The sequence below is a fragment of the Lipophrys pholis genome, assembly GCF_963383615.2.
Source record: "Lipophrys pholis genome assembly, chromosome: 3".
In the NCBI taxonomy this organism is placed as follows: Eukaryota; Metazoa; Chordata; class Actinopteri; order Blenniiformes; family Blenniidae; genus Lipophrys; species Lipophrys pholis.
The window spans coordinates 15,164,283-15,180,558 of NC_137627.1; the positions used below are offsets into that span (position 1 = coordinate 15,164,283).

Below are 16,276 nucleotides of genomic sequence, written 5' to 3' on the forward strand. Positions count from 1 at the left end.
TTGAATCCAAAGGTCCTAAAGTCTTTAAGCTTCATCGAAACCACACCACGTTGTGCTCTCCGTGTTTATGGTGCCGCTGCAGTGAAAGAAGAAGAAAGTTGAATCCGTCTGCTGAGTTGTTGGGGGTTTTTGTTTTTTTTCTTTCTCTTGGTGACCTGTTTTCGATGCACTTACTGTACGGTGGACGTCACAGGAAAACCACAGTTGGTTCTGCCTCGGCGTCGTGTTTAGGAAACTCTTGCTCCGCCCACCCGGTCCTCTGATGGAGGCAGCTTGTAAACGAGGCCTCCAGAAAAAGTCGGGATTCTGTATTTAACCTTTGCACGCAGTCACCGCTCCCGATTTTGCACAGAAGATGTTCTACAAAATGTGAGTTTCCCGACGCGACCTAAACCAGAGAGTGAAAGCTAATTGAGAAACGTCCCAAACTCTGTGTAGTCAAACGACACTGCTGCTGTCTGAATCATTGAGCGCAGGTTGTAGCGCCCCGGCCGACAGGAGACCAAATCTAAACTGCCTGAAGCCCCCCCCCCCGTGTCTCAGTCCTCAGCTGCGAGCAAATGTCCTCCCCAACAAGCCGAGTGTGTTTCAGCTCGAGTGAAGCCAGCACAGTGGACACCAGCTGGTCAGAGATAATCCACACACGGACGGTCTCAACGTGTCGCGTCCATAAAATCTTTGCATCGTGTGATAAGTTTGTCTCCCTCTGCAAGTGCACTTTTACTTTTGGATTTTCATTTGTTTTTGTTTTGTTTATATGCTGTAACTCCAGAATTGTACATTTTATTTTACTTGAACTGTAATAAAGATTTTATCGGATCATTTCTTACTAAATAGCAACTGAGATTTGACCCCCTCCCGTGTTCCTGCTGTCACCAGATGGTTTGAAGTCCGTTTCTATATCCAGATATCGAGTTGTGTAAATGGTGAAATACTCAAAAGTGAGCTTGTTTGTCGTACTTGTGCCGTTCATTGATACGCAAATCATCACGATAGCCATACGATCATCACGCCCTCGCCTCTCCCGCGCCGAATTCAATCACGAGTCACGAATGCAATCCAGCTCAGTTGTTGCTTAGTAACTAATGTTATATAATCAACCTAAATACTACTGTACATCTCAAGTAACCTGTAAATAAGATTTGTCTAATGAGGGTGAGTGTTGCTCATTGATTGTAATGATTATGCAATTCCCAGTAAACTGGTTGTTTTTCAGTTGATATCTTTCACGTCTCCTTTAGACTGTATGTTCAGTTTTTAGGTCAAAGACGGTAAAAAAAAAAAAAAAGCACATCACATTGTGAATATCAGTGAATGTCAGTGTCTCTCTCTCTCTTTCCTGTGTGAACGAGTGTAATCAGCATGAGCACATGCGCCTGCCTCACAGCCAGAAATTTAACAATGAAATCCATCTCTGTGATTCAATGGCCTCCTGTACTATTCTTCTCCAGTCGACTGTTTGAAAGGCAGTCAGGTTGAGGTTAGGATATCAGAGGGCTCGTGTGATGAAGACTAAACGCCCTCCCTGTCCAATTGTCTGGATTTATGCTCGTGGGTCGATGGAGTAACGGCTAAAGAGGTTTAATGTAGCTGAAGTGGATATATTGACTGATTTATCGATCCTGGTCAGGATGACCTCATAACCATATTGTATAATTTACTGTGGGTAGTTATACCACTAGATGGTGCTAAAGTACTGGACAGAAAAATCAGGATTTGAAGGAATCTTTGATGGGAGTAACAGATACTTCACTAAAAATGCACTAGTCCTGATTTCATTCGTTTACCTGTCTAAAAGTAACGAAGAACTGGTTTGGGCCACATGGTGGTGCTATGGTGAGCGCTGATGTGTCTGCTGAGTCCAGGCCAGGAGTCTGTGACCTTCCTGACCAAAAGAGTCATTTTTGTGATTTTGGGTCCAATTAAATTTACCTGGAGCCACAAAATATGTTTAACATTTAAAATGAGGAGACACAGCTTTAAAAAAAAAAAAAAAAAGTAAGGTATTCAGTAGTTATGAAACTAAAACTGTGTCTCGTGCAGCATTGATGAAATCTCAAGAACAATTTACGATGCTAAACATTTAATGACATTTTCAGCTGTTTTTGGACCCGTCTTATAGCAGTTTCATCCTTTTCCAGCTTTCTCCAATTTTGACATTATAGAATTGAATGAAATAGACTAGAAATACTTTATTAATCTCAGGCAGAACTTCCTTGAAAACATTGCTCCACACAGCATAAATAGAAAGAAAGTTGAATATCAATTAAGACAGGGTAAAAATTAAAGAATACATTTTAATATTAATAAGGGCTTAATGGTGACTCATAAGAGCCGAGAGAGGATAAAACTAACCAAAACACAGCAACACTATTTACTTTATTAGGGAGGAGTTATAGTCGCGTGGCCACAGGAAGTAGGGAAGGACATTTTAACAACTTTATCTCTTTTCCAAGCAGCTTTGCTTGGTTTTCTTTTTTCTCTCCCATTTTTCAGGTTTTTGTTCCCCCATTTTGGTTATTTAGCCTTTCTTTTTTCTAATCGAAGAGATAAGTCATTTTGAAAATTGACTAGTGTGTAAATAAAACAAGATAAAAATGTTTATTTCGGTATAATTCCCTGAAAGCTTCAGGGAGCCTCTACAAAAGGAGTAAAGGGCCGTCTGTGGCTCCAGGGCCGCATGCTGAACACCCCTATCGGGCCTTTCTGTGCAGAGTTTGCACACTTGTAAGTGTGTCAATGGCGTTGTCACGCACAGAAGCAGAGAAGAGAGAGAAAAGGAAACATATCTGAGATCTTAAAAATGAATGATCAGTCATGGAGAAACTCACTTCATCTGTTTTATTTACACAAAATGGGACGTATGGATGCAGGTCGCTGAAACTGAGACAGTAACACACATCTTCCATCAACAAGCTCACAGGTGGACGAGAAGGGAAGTACAAGTTTCACTATTGGCCAATCAATTAAAAAAAAAAAAAAAAAAAAAATACAAAAGTTCAACAAGAACATGTGAAACCACCTTTGTGACTGGATGTGGTTCAGATTTAAGTGTCTGGTGAGGAACGTGTTCAGTTTAATGAATCCGTGAGAGGAATTTCAAAATGTTCTGGATTCTATGCAATATGAGAGGAATGTACCAACAACCAGTCTTTCTGTAACAAATGTGTTCATTTCACAATATTCAACACAAAATACACTGTTTGCGTACACTACTCAGAGCAAACTGCACTGCTTCACGTAAAATATACTTTCCATGTCCAGGTCGGGTTTCGTGGGACTGGTTTGAAGTGTTTAAGAGCGACCAACAGAGCACCGCTTGACATGACCAGTCTCGTCCAGCGGTCGGCATTTATTTGAAATGCGATGAGAATCATTCCAACATCCAGACCGCCTGATCTGACATCACCTGCACGACTGAAGACGTCTGAAACGGCGTCAAGAGTGACACTCGACGTGCACTCCATTCAATTATGAACCCGCTGCGCCGGGTCGATTGCTCAGAAGGGCTTTCTACTTGGAGGTTGCTCGTTCAGACAGACGACACACGGCAGCCATGATGGATTCCTTCACGTGTGGATTTACAGAAAAAGAGCTGCGAGGCGGTTGTGAGCGCAGGCGGCCTTTTTATGGTGCTTGTTGGTTACAGTAGTGCCATTAAATAAGTGTTGAGGTTACTGAGAGGTGGTGGTGGGGGGGGGGGGGGGGGGGGGACAGCAGTGTCTCACTGGCTTCCACACTGCACAGATATAAATGCAATGACTAACTGGTTAATACGGGACATAACTAAGTTCTGCGGCCTCTGGCTTTGGGGGAGAGAGAACAGGATAGAAACGAACTCAGGCTGTGGATGAAATGTTGAAACACTTTGAAATGCACTGTGTTCACTTCAGAACGAGATGACACCCTTAGCAGTACAAGTATAGGGATCATTCAAAACACACAACGTTGAGGCGATTAAACATATATATCTATATGTAAACAATATTTCTTCTCAATGTTCCCCTATGAACAGAACTTGTGAAGTTCTCGGGGATTGTTGGCTCTGTGGAGGCAGGAGAACGACGGCGGTCTTTTCCAGAGTGATAGAAAGGAGGAGCGGGTCGGGTTTGGGCGCCAGGGCAGCAGGTCGATGGTTCTTCTTCTTCTTCTACTCCAGCGACTGCAGCATGAGGAGCTGTTTGAGGACCTTGGTCTGACTGGTCTCCCTGATCTCGCCCGCCAGGAACATCTCGTCCACCACCGTGTACACCTTCAGACAAGACAGAGGGCGGAAGGGCGATCACACTCTGCACCCACGGGTTTCAAACGAGACGCGATTTGACCTTGAACACGACACGACCTGCTGCGTCCCGGCTGTCCGACATACTGAACATTTACCGTTTAGTCTGTTGAGCCGAGCGTCGGTGAGTACTGGTCATGGAGTTCCGTCGCCGCAGCAGGTGGTCGCCACCTTCCAGCAGGTCTGACTGTTCTCGCTTTTTCTTTCTATGCTCCTGACGCATTTAAATACGTTATGGAGGTTGAGAACAGGTTCTAGTTGAGAACCAGTTCCCACCGTTTCAATTACTTGGCATCATTTGCCAATTTTACAAACGATTCCGTCATCAATTCCAGCTGCCGCGAATGAAGAGCCCACACACGTTGCAAAGCTGACGCAATCCATGCAAAGTGGGTATTTCATCAAAGGGAGGAAATACGACCAATATGTAGAAACATCTGCACACAGCAGCAAGAACTTTGAATGAATGTTGACTTTTCCATCGGCTCCGGAGTGAATCTCCACCCAGCGGCAGCAACCACCTCTGTCCTGCTGTTAACACTGCAGAGAAGTGCAGATCCCCCCCCCCCCCCCCAAAATGACATAACGAACCGATTCGTTATGCAGAACTGAAAAACGTAATCGTAATCTTTAAAATCTTATCAATTCCCATGCCTCGTCACGTATGATTGACATGGTGAAGAAGAAGAACTGCGGCCGAACCCGGAGCTAAAGCCAGATTTTATTGCCTCGCTGATTTTTGGTGGAAAACGTCTGTAAAGACACATCTAATAACAACTTGGAAGAACATTCATGGATATGCTGGTGCCCATAAAATCAAAAAAAAAAAAAAAACTGGAGAAGAATATATAAAAGAAAATTAAGAAAACAGGAAATGATGATGCAGAAGAGGAAGACTTGACATAACCGCTCGTGTCGTCATGGAAACAGTTGGTAAAGGCTTTTTGGAGCGTCCCAAAACTACAATGTAGTGGAAATTACAACTCTGGTCCACACTAAGAGCTGCTTTAGGAGCTGGATGCTAAATGAATCCGCAATCTGATCATTTTGTTCACCAAATGTTTATATAGCGAGTCTTTTTCTTATGTTTCACGGTCATAAATGCTGTCATTTCCTGCGCTACCAGGCATTTATCACTTGCAAAACACTGGTGACCTCTGCTCGCACCGTCCCTGAAGGCATCTTGTGGAGACAAACAGAAAAAGTCTTCCAGCTCCTGCTGCTCCACTCGTCCTGCCGCTCTGGCCATTACCCCGACTCAAAATCCATCTAACACAGCAGCCTCATCGTCTGCTCATTCAGCTGGTGATGAAGACTTTCACAGAAAAAGAATTGGTGTTGATGAATGTGGCTTCATTTTTTTCTTTTTTTTAGGCTTTTACAGAAAAATGCAGCTGGAATTTAGATTTTTTATTTTTGGAAGATTGTGGTGATCTGTGTCATTAGCTGTAAAGCTTGTGTGTTAACCTGGAGATGGTTAGAGATGTTTCTTTTTTTTTGGGGGGGGGGGGGGCTCATCCTCCCACACTACAGACGGATCATCACTTAGCCTGCATTCAAGTCAAACAATGTTCATGTTAAAAAATAAACCTCTGGATGACTAAAGGCACAACGATTAACCTGACAAACATAAAGTGATTCAGTTTGAGTTGCAACACACCTGAGAGAAGGAGGTGACTCAGGTCGTGAGGTGTTTCTTTTTTTTTTTCCCTCTTGTTTTTCTCCTCGGCTTCTGGTCATGAGGTGGTAAATCGTGGGTGGTGCTTCGTTAAAGTTAAGCGTGTGGGTGGATGTTCAGACGCCTTGGGTAATTAGCGAGAGCGCGAGCAGCAGGTGGGGGAAGGGAGCTCAGACATATTGGTTTCTTAGCATTTCCATCAATGAAAAACCAGAAATCCAAGCGCCGCCGAAGTGATTTAGATGAATGTCAATGAAAAACTCAGGTTGTGAATATCATCTCTGTTGCCATGGCACGGTAATGGAAGAGACCTTAATACCGGCTCTTTGTAACTATTTTTTGAAATTACCAGAACACGAGAGGATTAAAAGGAAAAACGTAATCTCTCAAAGTCCTCACCTTGTAGAAGTTGAATACGAGATCCAATTCGCACACATTGTGGAAATACTCATTCAGCACCTGGCAGGAAAGAGAGGGAGAAAAGGAAACTCTAAGTTTCTTTATTCAATCAGATAGCAGCAAGGCGATAACCACATAATTGAGTTCAGTGAGGAATACCGACATAACTGTGTGTTAATGCGGTGCGTTAGTGAAGAAATAATACGGCGCTACAGCCGGCGTCGAATCAGCTTAACAACCTTGTAATGAATGAATCGCTACTACGAGGACGCCCATGAACAACACACCAATTTAAAGTTAATGTGCTCCTTGTTTCATCTCACTCTAATGAGCGATCCTTTTAAAGCGGCGATGCGGTGTTGTCCACAATCGCAGAATTACTGACCCGGTGTTCACAATTTGCTACGGTGAGTGTTAAAAACCAGTTCCGGCGGGAGCAGTTCAGCTCGGGTTACCCCGGCATGAGAGCGGCGGCGTTTCTCCCAACATACTGTTGTCCTGACACTGTGCACACCAGTATGTTGGAGAAACGCACGTAGTCAAACATTATTTCAGATGACCTTCACTCCTGAGGGCTCCGACAGAAAATGGACTGTTTGTCTTCGCCCCATAACAAACACGAGATAGGACTTTAACCGCTCCACTCCGTTTGGTTTAAAACTGAATACGACGACAGAAAGAGCCAAAATGTTAAACAGCTATTAAACAGACTAAGAGACACATTCAAGCTGATTAGACCGAATAATGCATGAATCACTTTAAAATGTCACAACAAACTATTGTCTTCAAAGAAACACATTCTGAAACGGATTTCCTCACTGATATCCGTTTCTAAACTTTGCAGCCGTCCCAGTTTCTAATAATATTCAATAATCCCCCCCCCCCAGACATATAGTCTACACCACAACAAACAATACGTTTAAAATCAAATGTTATTATGCCAGTATTTCACCAGACCCACTCAAGATGGAACTGGACTGCATGTGGCCACTGAACTGAAAAGAGCCACTCCTGTTCTAAATGATCAACAACACATTGCTAAATGTGTTTGACTCACCCACCAATATGAGTCACATTACACTAAAGTATGTTACAAATCATGCAGCACTCTAATATTAATTTAATCAGCATTGATTTAGTCCAAAAACATTATTTCTCTGATATACACAAGTCTTGATGTTGGTTTTACTCGCCAAGTAGCATTAGCATAAAGGCCGAAGGATGAATTTGTTCAAACCTTTGTTAAAACATGTATGGTATAGGCTGCTGAAATTGTCTTCAGGCCGACGTTGGCAAAAGCCGATTGCTTCTCAGGGCGGATAAACACTGCAGCCGACACTGTTGGACTTCATATCTTAGAGCATATTTGCCAAACGAAGCTCAAAGCCAAGTTGCTAAAAGCGATTTTGGATTCAATAAAATATAAACAAAGAATACAAACTAATGGAGAACATGATTTGTGTACATTTCACTGTATCAGGAGATTTATTTTTTTAAATCTGCAATATATTAAATTTCAACTTGTCCAAGTTTGGGCAAAACTATATTTCATTAATCTAAATGAAGACTTTTTATAAATGTAAAGAAACAATTTTGAACAGTAACAAAGGAAAACATTCAGAGTTGTTATTAAGCTAACAGTTTACTCTTCTACTGGCTCACTAATCTAAAATGAATTAAACTTTGAAGGTATATAAAAACTTCTTTCAATCACTTCATTATATTTCTCTGGTAGAGATGTTGAAATATCTGAAAGGACCTCACAAGGACGGCAGAGCAAATCACTTCCCCTTTAGTTCCAAGACTAAAAATGTTTACAGCAACTCGAAAATGAACGAGCCGTCATTGTGCTTCTGAATTGCTCGTGCAGTTCGCTGCTCTGAAGCCCAGTTTATAATGAGTGATCAATTTGCTCCTCATTATGGCCGAGGGCTTATTTCCAGTGCCACTTGACAAAGCAATATCTAACAATCCTGCCAGTCAACAATGATTCACTCCAGACTGGATAACAGATGCAACTCTATGGAAACTTATCTCAGTGTGTTCCGACATTCCTCCTGAAATACAGCGAGTCGCTAAATGGTAGAAGTTGGACTTATTGTTATCCAATGTAATACTTCCCGATCCGGGCAGGACACAACTAATGTGACACTGATCACTTGGGGTTAGACACCGTTGTTAAATAATGTAGTCGCTGTAGATAATGTCTCTGAATGTAACTTCCCATGAAGGCTGCAGGTTTCACAATAAAGAGCCACAAAAACAAGAAGATAACTGGTAAAATCGTTCAGGACATTCCTGAGAACAATCAGACCAAGAGAACAGAATCATTAGCATTGACTCCGTCGATGAATCATGTGTGGAGTGTTTTGAGTTACCTCTACGAAGTTGTGGATTCCCTCGAGGTATGCCAGATTATTATCAGTCACGTCCACGCAGATACAGAAGTACAGGCCAGCATAACGCCGGTAGATGATCTTGAAGTTCCTGAACTGTGAGAACAAAACATACAAAGCCTCTTAGCAGCTTATTATGACAATAACAGCAGCTTTACCGAGCTTTACCAAGTTCCCAAGCTTGAAGATGAAACACTCCCAGTGTATTTCAAATAACTCTTAAGCAAAATACATAATACTAATCAGTAGTCTAGGAAGTAGTTTTGTCTCTAAAAGAAGTTTTCTTCCTAGTCAGTCGCCTATTAGTTGAAAAGCTGCTAATTATTAAGCAATTTGATGAAAAAAAACTTGGGTTGAAAAATATTTACCAGCATATTGCAACGGTTAAAATGCTGCATGAATAATGTAACCATGAATCTTCAACCACAACACACTCAGGTATTTGTGATGATGGCTGAAGTGTTGTTTATCAAAAAACACAAAAACACAACAAAACACTGAATATTTGATATTTGAAAGTCACATTGTAATGTGATTTAAGTTTTAAAAAACTGCCTAAGTCACCTTATGCCATTTGGATGAAACAGCACATGTTCAAGCAATGATGTCGGCTATTCTACCAGACACGGCCAGCATCATCCAGAGGGAGTCCGGTCAAAACAGATCATTGTGATCAAAAATGACTTGGGCCAGTAGTTTAGGAAGGAATCAATATGTCTTTCCATAATGTAATAAAATAGAGAAAATCTACTTGAATGTCTCTCCATCTCTAAAAAACAGAGAGGTTTCACATATTACATAAAAAGTAGCATGAGTGGGGCATATTGAAATATCCTACATGCGTGCAGGTATAGAGTATTGATACACGGCGATCACATACCTCCACAAAGTTGGTGTGCTTGGCATCCCTGACAGTGACCACAGCATGCACCTCCTCAATCAGCTTCTGCTTTTCATCATCATCAAACTGCATGTACCACTTGGCCAATCGTGTCTTCCCTGCTCGATTCTGAATGAGGATGAAGCGGATCTGTGTGGTTTCAAAGGGGGGGGAGACAAAACAAACACAAAAAAAACAAACAGAACAAGTAAACACAAATAATGCATTAACATAATTGTCCTTTAATTGGGACAGACAATATTTTGGACATAGACTTCATAAATGCAAGTTACAACTTTATAAGATGATCCTCTCTAGGATTTATAATTCAGCCATATACTTCTCCAACAGTATTAAAAGTCACAATAACATCATGTCATGAACTATTTCTTATCTCCAATTCACTGTAGTTTGAATGATGGTGTTGCCAATCTACTGGGAAGACAGCTTCAGCCCAACCACACCCATTCAAATTGACATTATTGTACGAAAACTAGGAAAAGTCTGAAACATTGACTATAGCTGAATAGTAGTCATTCCGTTTACATCTTAACATCGTGACTCCTAATCTTTGGCTAAGCAGCGGCGAACGTTTCATCGACCGAATGAAGATCTGAATCTCAGATGCTAACCAGCTAGCGGCAACCCCCTGCTATCATAAGAAGAAAACGGGACATTAGTGATTTATGACACACTTACCATTTTCGTCTCTTGAACACGGACCTAAAAGACTCCACAATAAAGTGTTCCTGGGCAGATATGTAATAGTTTTACGTTAATGCATCGGTATTTTTTTTCGACCGCTCGTCCGCTATCTTCCACAAGCTATCAGGAAGTGCAAAACTGAGCTGATCCCTTGGCATGATGGGAAATGTAGTCCTTGAAGCAAGCTTCCAAAGAGTTGGCGCTCTTCTCAAAACTACAATACCCAGTAGCGCCTCAGATTTGTCGTACTTTACAGATCACATGAGAAGCAGAAGGATAATGCCTGCTGGTTTTTGTAGTTGTTTTTTTTTTTTTTTTTTTTTTTACTAAAGCATTTCTTATCGCCATGGTAATGTCTTTTTTTTTTTAATAATAAAAGGACAAGATGTAACGTACCTTGTTTACTTAGATTTTTTTCTTAATTTTAGACAAATTTTTGTATGGAAGAGTATTTACATGAGATACATGAGAGAAAAAAGTCAAAATTTCAAATTTTTTTCCAATAGTGTATTCTTGACATTTCTATTATTTTCTCGAAGTGCATGCTTTTTTTAAAATTCTACCTACAATCTTTTTTTTTGTCTCATGAGTGGCCCTAATATTCTTCCATACTTTCATGATTTGTTGGGTTGTCGAAGTCATTTTAGTTCAGAGGCCACATACAGCACAATTTCATCTTGAATGGGTCGGACTGGTGAAATGGAGCCATAACAACCTTAAAAATTACACTCTCATTTTTTTTTTGTTTTGTTTTGTTTTTGCTGTCAACGGCCTATATGTTGGATATTTCTTCTTAATCCAAACAATGAGCACCAAAACTCACTGCAATATCATCTAAAGTCAATTTCGATTATGCAAAATATAGTAAGATGTCAAAAAACATCTATAATTGTTGCATTTTGCAGCCTTTTGCATGCATGTTTTTGGCTAATTTGCCAACAATAAAGCAGTAAGTGTTCATGCCAGCTATCTCCGATAGCTCAGCTTGGGTCTCAGTGTAGCATTATTTATTTATTTGTTTGTTTCTTTGTTTGTTTACTTATCAGGCTTTGTGTCTCCTACTCTTAAGAAAACTGTTAAAATTGATTGCTCTTTGCCATTTTTACAATTTGTTTAGTGGCTTCATGGGCCGGATTCCAGCCTCTGGTGAGCCAGTTTTGTCCCATGGGCCTCATGTTTGACACCCCTGGTTTGCAGCCACCACATAACTGCATTAGTTTTCCACATTTAAAACACACCTCAGCATTATTTCTATTTCAGAATGAAAAGATTGCAATATATGTGTATTTTCTCTTGGGGTTACATTATTTGTGGATGTTTTCTGCCGAGTCAGGCCTCAGTGTTTGTTTACTGGTCTGGCTGAGCAGCCAGTTCACCGCAGAACATTGCCCAGGCAGCTTGGACAGCTTGCCTTTAAGCAATCTGGACGTTTAGGGAGTCAGAGGGGGGTTGGACAACAGGGGGGGGGGACTGTGATTGTCAGGAATTGCACAACTGTGAGTGCAGGAATGCGCTTGCCTTTGGGATCCAGAAATATTTCAACTGCAAATGCACAAAGAGTTGAGGTGGAATGGAGGAAAAATTAAATTAAGGGGTAAACAAAGCCACAAGTAAACAAGAAGTGTGGCATTTTGTTCCAATTTATAATGCTTGCAGCTAAGTTTTGATGTTTGAGTGATGAAAACACAACTCTGAAAAAACTTATAGCGAGAGAGTTAATTAGCGCACACAGTAATGGCCATCACAATTTGGATGTTTAGATCAGGAGGGATGGGAGAAAGGGATGTAAAACAGAGGCAGATTATTCAGCAGAAACTCTGACCTCTGCTAATCTTGGTCTGTGTGATTGAGGCCATGCAAATATTGCTGGGAACACAGTGATTGGACAGAAGCATGTGGACTTATTCAAACAGAGGACACTGCACCTTGAACCCTTAACTGAGCGTTTAATGCTGGGTCACATTTCAAACTGTCATGGCACACATAGCGCAATTTGAACAAGGCTATTAAACTTCTCATTTAGAGGTTCTGTTACTCTTTTTTTCCTTCACAAATGATTGTTTCTTCTGTTTGCTGTCCCTCCGTCCGTGAGATTGAATACTCAAATAACATTTGTCATGTCTGTAGTTTAACAGACAAGCTTTAAACATGATGCCTTGGGTGTAGTGTTTCAGTCTTACATGTCCTCTAAAGTGCCAAATTCGAGTCAAAACAATAAACCGGGCTTTACTGCCACATGGAATATTTGTTTTCATATCACACAGAGTTTAGATTAGCAGATTGCAATTGCATGTTTTAGGAAGTTCAGGGGAGGACTATCAGAGTGAGAGAGAGAGCGAGAGAGTGAGGGAGAGAGGGGGAGAGAGAGAGAATTTCAAGTGAGGGTCCCACTGCAAGATACTAAACATCTGTTTGAGCTGTTATTGCAGGCAGTTGTGATGTGCAACACTGTAGACATGTTGAATTAGCCCCATTATCTCCCTTGGAAGCTTTTTTAATCATTCAGACGCAAAAAACCATCTTACAACAATACATTCACCAGGACTTATTTTCACCCAGACGAATCGTCTCCGGACAACACATTGAGATGACAGATTTTCCCCACCAGAGTAATACATTTCACATCTCTCGGCTGCTCATTAATGTATCAAATCTGTTGTGCGTCACACAGCATGGAACATTAAAATCTGTGAGGAGATGACTGACGTTTGAATGTGGACATGGAAACGAGGGATCAGTCGTGAAAGGAAGTGGTGTGTGAGCCGCGGGGCCAAGAGGGCAAATGGACCAAAAATAAAGTCATTTAATTACAATCATGTTGACAAGAACACATTCCTTTTGTTTCTGCAGCACCAGAAATGTCCAGCAATAGAACAAACAGGAATGCACTGCAAGTCAGATGTCGGTGATGTAGTGGCACATGAAAATCCAGGAAAACAATGAGAAGCCATTGATCATCATAAAAAGAAAAAATAAATAAGTATGGAGGAAAAGTAAATTTTCTAGAGGGAAAATTAAAAACACTAATATTAGGAATATGTACTTTTTTCTTAAGGTGAAAGTTGCAGAGAGAAAACATGAAAACGTGAAAGAAGTTAGACTATCCATCCACCCATCCGCTGATTATATGAGCATAAAGCAGGGCACACGGTGGGCTGGTGTTCAGTCCATCAGAGGACAGGTACAGAGAGACAGGACAGCACACATTCACACCTGCACTCAAACTAGAGAGATAAGTTCCTTTAATATGCATCTTTTTGGACTGTGAGAGGAAACAGTAGTTCCTGAAAAGAAAAACCATCCATGCACGTACCGAGAGAACATGTAAACTCTGCACTAACAGGCCTAAAACCCAGCACAGAAGCAGGGATGTTCTCACACTGAGTGGAAGAATGTGAACCACCATCCCGCCATGTACACTACAAATTAAAGACGACACAATTCCACACGTGATGTGCAGATGCATGAGCAGCAACATACATTTAATGTGATGACTAAGTACAGGCTTTGTCAGGGTGTTTTACCCTTATTGCTGATGTCAAACATTTTAACTGCCGTTGCAAGTCAAGGTCAGACTTCTTCAGATTTGTCTAGATTGTTAATCTGAAGTCCAACTGGGGATAATCTCCCGAATTGCCCCCTTGTGGGATAAATGAAATTGTCTGAACTGAACTGGGGCAGGCATGCTTCCCACAACACCATTGTGTGGCCTTATCAGTGAAATTTGTTTTTTCCACAACCAAAGCAGTTTTTATATGAAGCTTGACACCTTGTAATGTAATACTGTTAAATAAACAACAAACAAATAAGAGGAACATGCTTTTTTGTCTCGTTTGGGCTATCTGCAATATTAAGCAAAGGTGATAGTCTTTACTGAATGTAACGACGTTTGCTGTCAATGAGGTTAGTACACTGACTTCAAGTTTGTGGGTTTGAGTAGAAACAGGGCATTTCATATTTGGAGATTGCATGTTCTCCGCCTGTGTGTGTGTGTTTTTTAGGTACTCCAGTTTCATCCCAAATTCCCAAAACATGCGGTTCGAGTAAATCTGTAGCCTTCAATGTGAGTTTGACTGGTGACCTGTCTGACGGTGTACCCATGCAAAATAGAATGGAATGAAGTAATATTTCTTTTTCTTTTTTTAATTTTTAATTTGCACAAAATACAAATCTAAAACAGAAATACAAGATATTAAACCTGACTGTGCAGAAAAGAAACCCAAGGGGCTTATATGAAATCCTCCCCATCAATAAACATTACCGTAATGAAAATAAAGATAACAAAGGATCAAGGAACAACAAGCAGAGAAAACAAGCAGAGGAGTTTATAAACATGAGTTAAAGCACATAACATAACTCAGAATCAGTGAGATACTATTTGAATCATATTGCCTTAAGAAGGGCCAAAGAGGAAAGCTATTGGCCCATGAAGTTTGATGAAAGGTTGATGCTTGCAGGTACAACAGAGAGATAAATGAAAGTCTCTTCAGTTCCTCGTTGGGTAGGAGTGAATGTCTGATCATATGATATTTGTTGTTTGAGCTCTCACCTAATTGTGAGAGGGACATGGGTTTAAATACTGGTCGGGCAATTCTGTGTGGGTACACAAATAAAATGAACAGCCTACTATCATATAGAAATAACCTAATTGCTCACTGCTTCTGAATATCTGATTTCACAAAGGGTTTCTTTGATTTCTAAAAAAAAAAAAAAAAAAAAATCCTTATGGCGAGTGGTAGAATTTTTGCCTGTTAAATGTAATGTCAATACAAAAGACCTTTCAAAACACTTTTAGTTCATTTTAAAAATACAGTTATCTTATTTATTTGTATTTTTTTTATAGGCTATATCCAGTCCTGGATCACCCACAAGATCGGGGCCTATGGTCCAGGGTGTATCCTGCCTGGACAAAGCAGGATGGATGGTGAAGATAGATGGTTGGTTGCTGTTACATTAAAATAAGAAAAAAAAAAAAATCACATGAAAAAAAAATATTTTCAATCCACTATATTTTTTACATGAGTCATTTAAAATTTTCCATTCTTAAAAAGAAACAAAAAAAAAATAGTGCTACAATGTGTAATATATTTTTTTTCTTCTATGTTTTTAAAATATATCATCACGATAAAATACTGTTTAAAAAAAATAACATTTACTAGACATTTTATTTTCTGTCACCATTCACGCCTTTGTGCGGCGTTAACCTGCGTATCATGAACAAAGTGCGTGTGTTGTAATTATGTCCATGAACCGCTGGGCGCGTCTCTCTCTCTCTCTCTCTCTCTCTCTCCCTGTGAATAGGAGGGGAGATGCTAGATTCGGGAGAAGGTCCGCCATTATTGGGAAGCAGAAAAAATAGACTTATACAGAGCGTCACACATTTATCCTGCGAGCGGCTTAACGTGCGAAAGGAAAACGCGCCGCTGCGCACGAAAACCTGCGCGTTTTGTCCTTAAAGAGAGGAAAGAAAAGAGCTGGGCGGCCGCGTTTCCTGCGGACTCTTATTTTTGACACAACAAAGGAAATAATAATTGGTCAAAACAACGTGGTGGTGAAGCAAGAAGGGAAAACACACCGAAACAGCGCTTTCCGACGCCTCCCCCCCCCCCCCCCCGTTTTTTTTTTCTCTCTCTCCTCGTTTCCAGGACTGGAGTTTGAGGAGGTTTTTTCTTTCTTTCTTTCTTTCTTTCTTTTTCTTTTCCTGAACAGATTTTGTTGCGTGTTTCTTCACACGGGGAGGGGAGAAACAGAAACATCTATGCATTCGGTGAAACTTCAGACTTGTTAACCCAGAGGACGCAGTGGACAGACGAGCCTGTTTACTGAGAGAAAGGAGGAAAACAGTCGATGTGAGAGATTGTGGGGAGTGTTTTTTTTTTTTTTTTTTTGGTCTGTTTCTTTTTTTTTTTTTTTTTTTGGAAGTCTTTTCCCCGGCT

The 16,276-nt window shown here is 40.7% G+C and overlaps 1 protein-coding gene across 1 annotated transcript; it reads right to left on the minus strand.

The window, feature by feature from the left end:
* Positions 1 to 2,179: 2,179 nt before the first annotated feature.
* Positions 2,180 to 10,503, minus strand: ap2s1 (adaptor related protein complex 2 subunit sigma 1). The gene is made up of 5 exons (XM_080459454.1): positions 10,335 to 10,503; positions 9,636 to 9,785; positions 8,738 to 8,851; positions 6,360 to 6,419; positions 2,180 to 4,252 (listed from the first exon to the last, which is right to left on the minus strand). Exons 1-5 carry the CDS (start codon positions 10,335 to 10,337, stop codon positions 4,151 to 4,153), a joined length of 429 nt encoding a protein of 142 aa, XP_080315580.1. The 5' UTR covers positions 10,338 to 10,503; the 3' UTR covers positions 2,180 to 4,150.
* Positions 10,504 to 16,276: the final 5,773 nt, after the last annotated feature.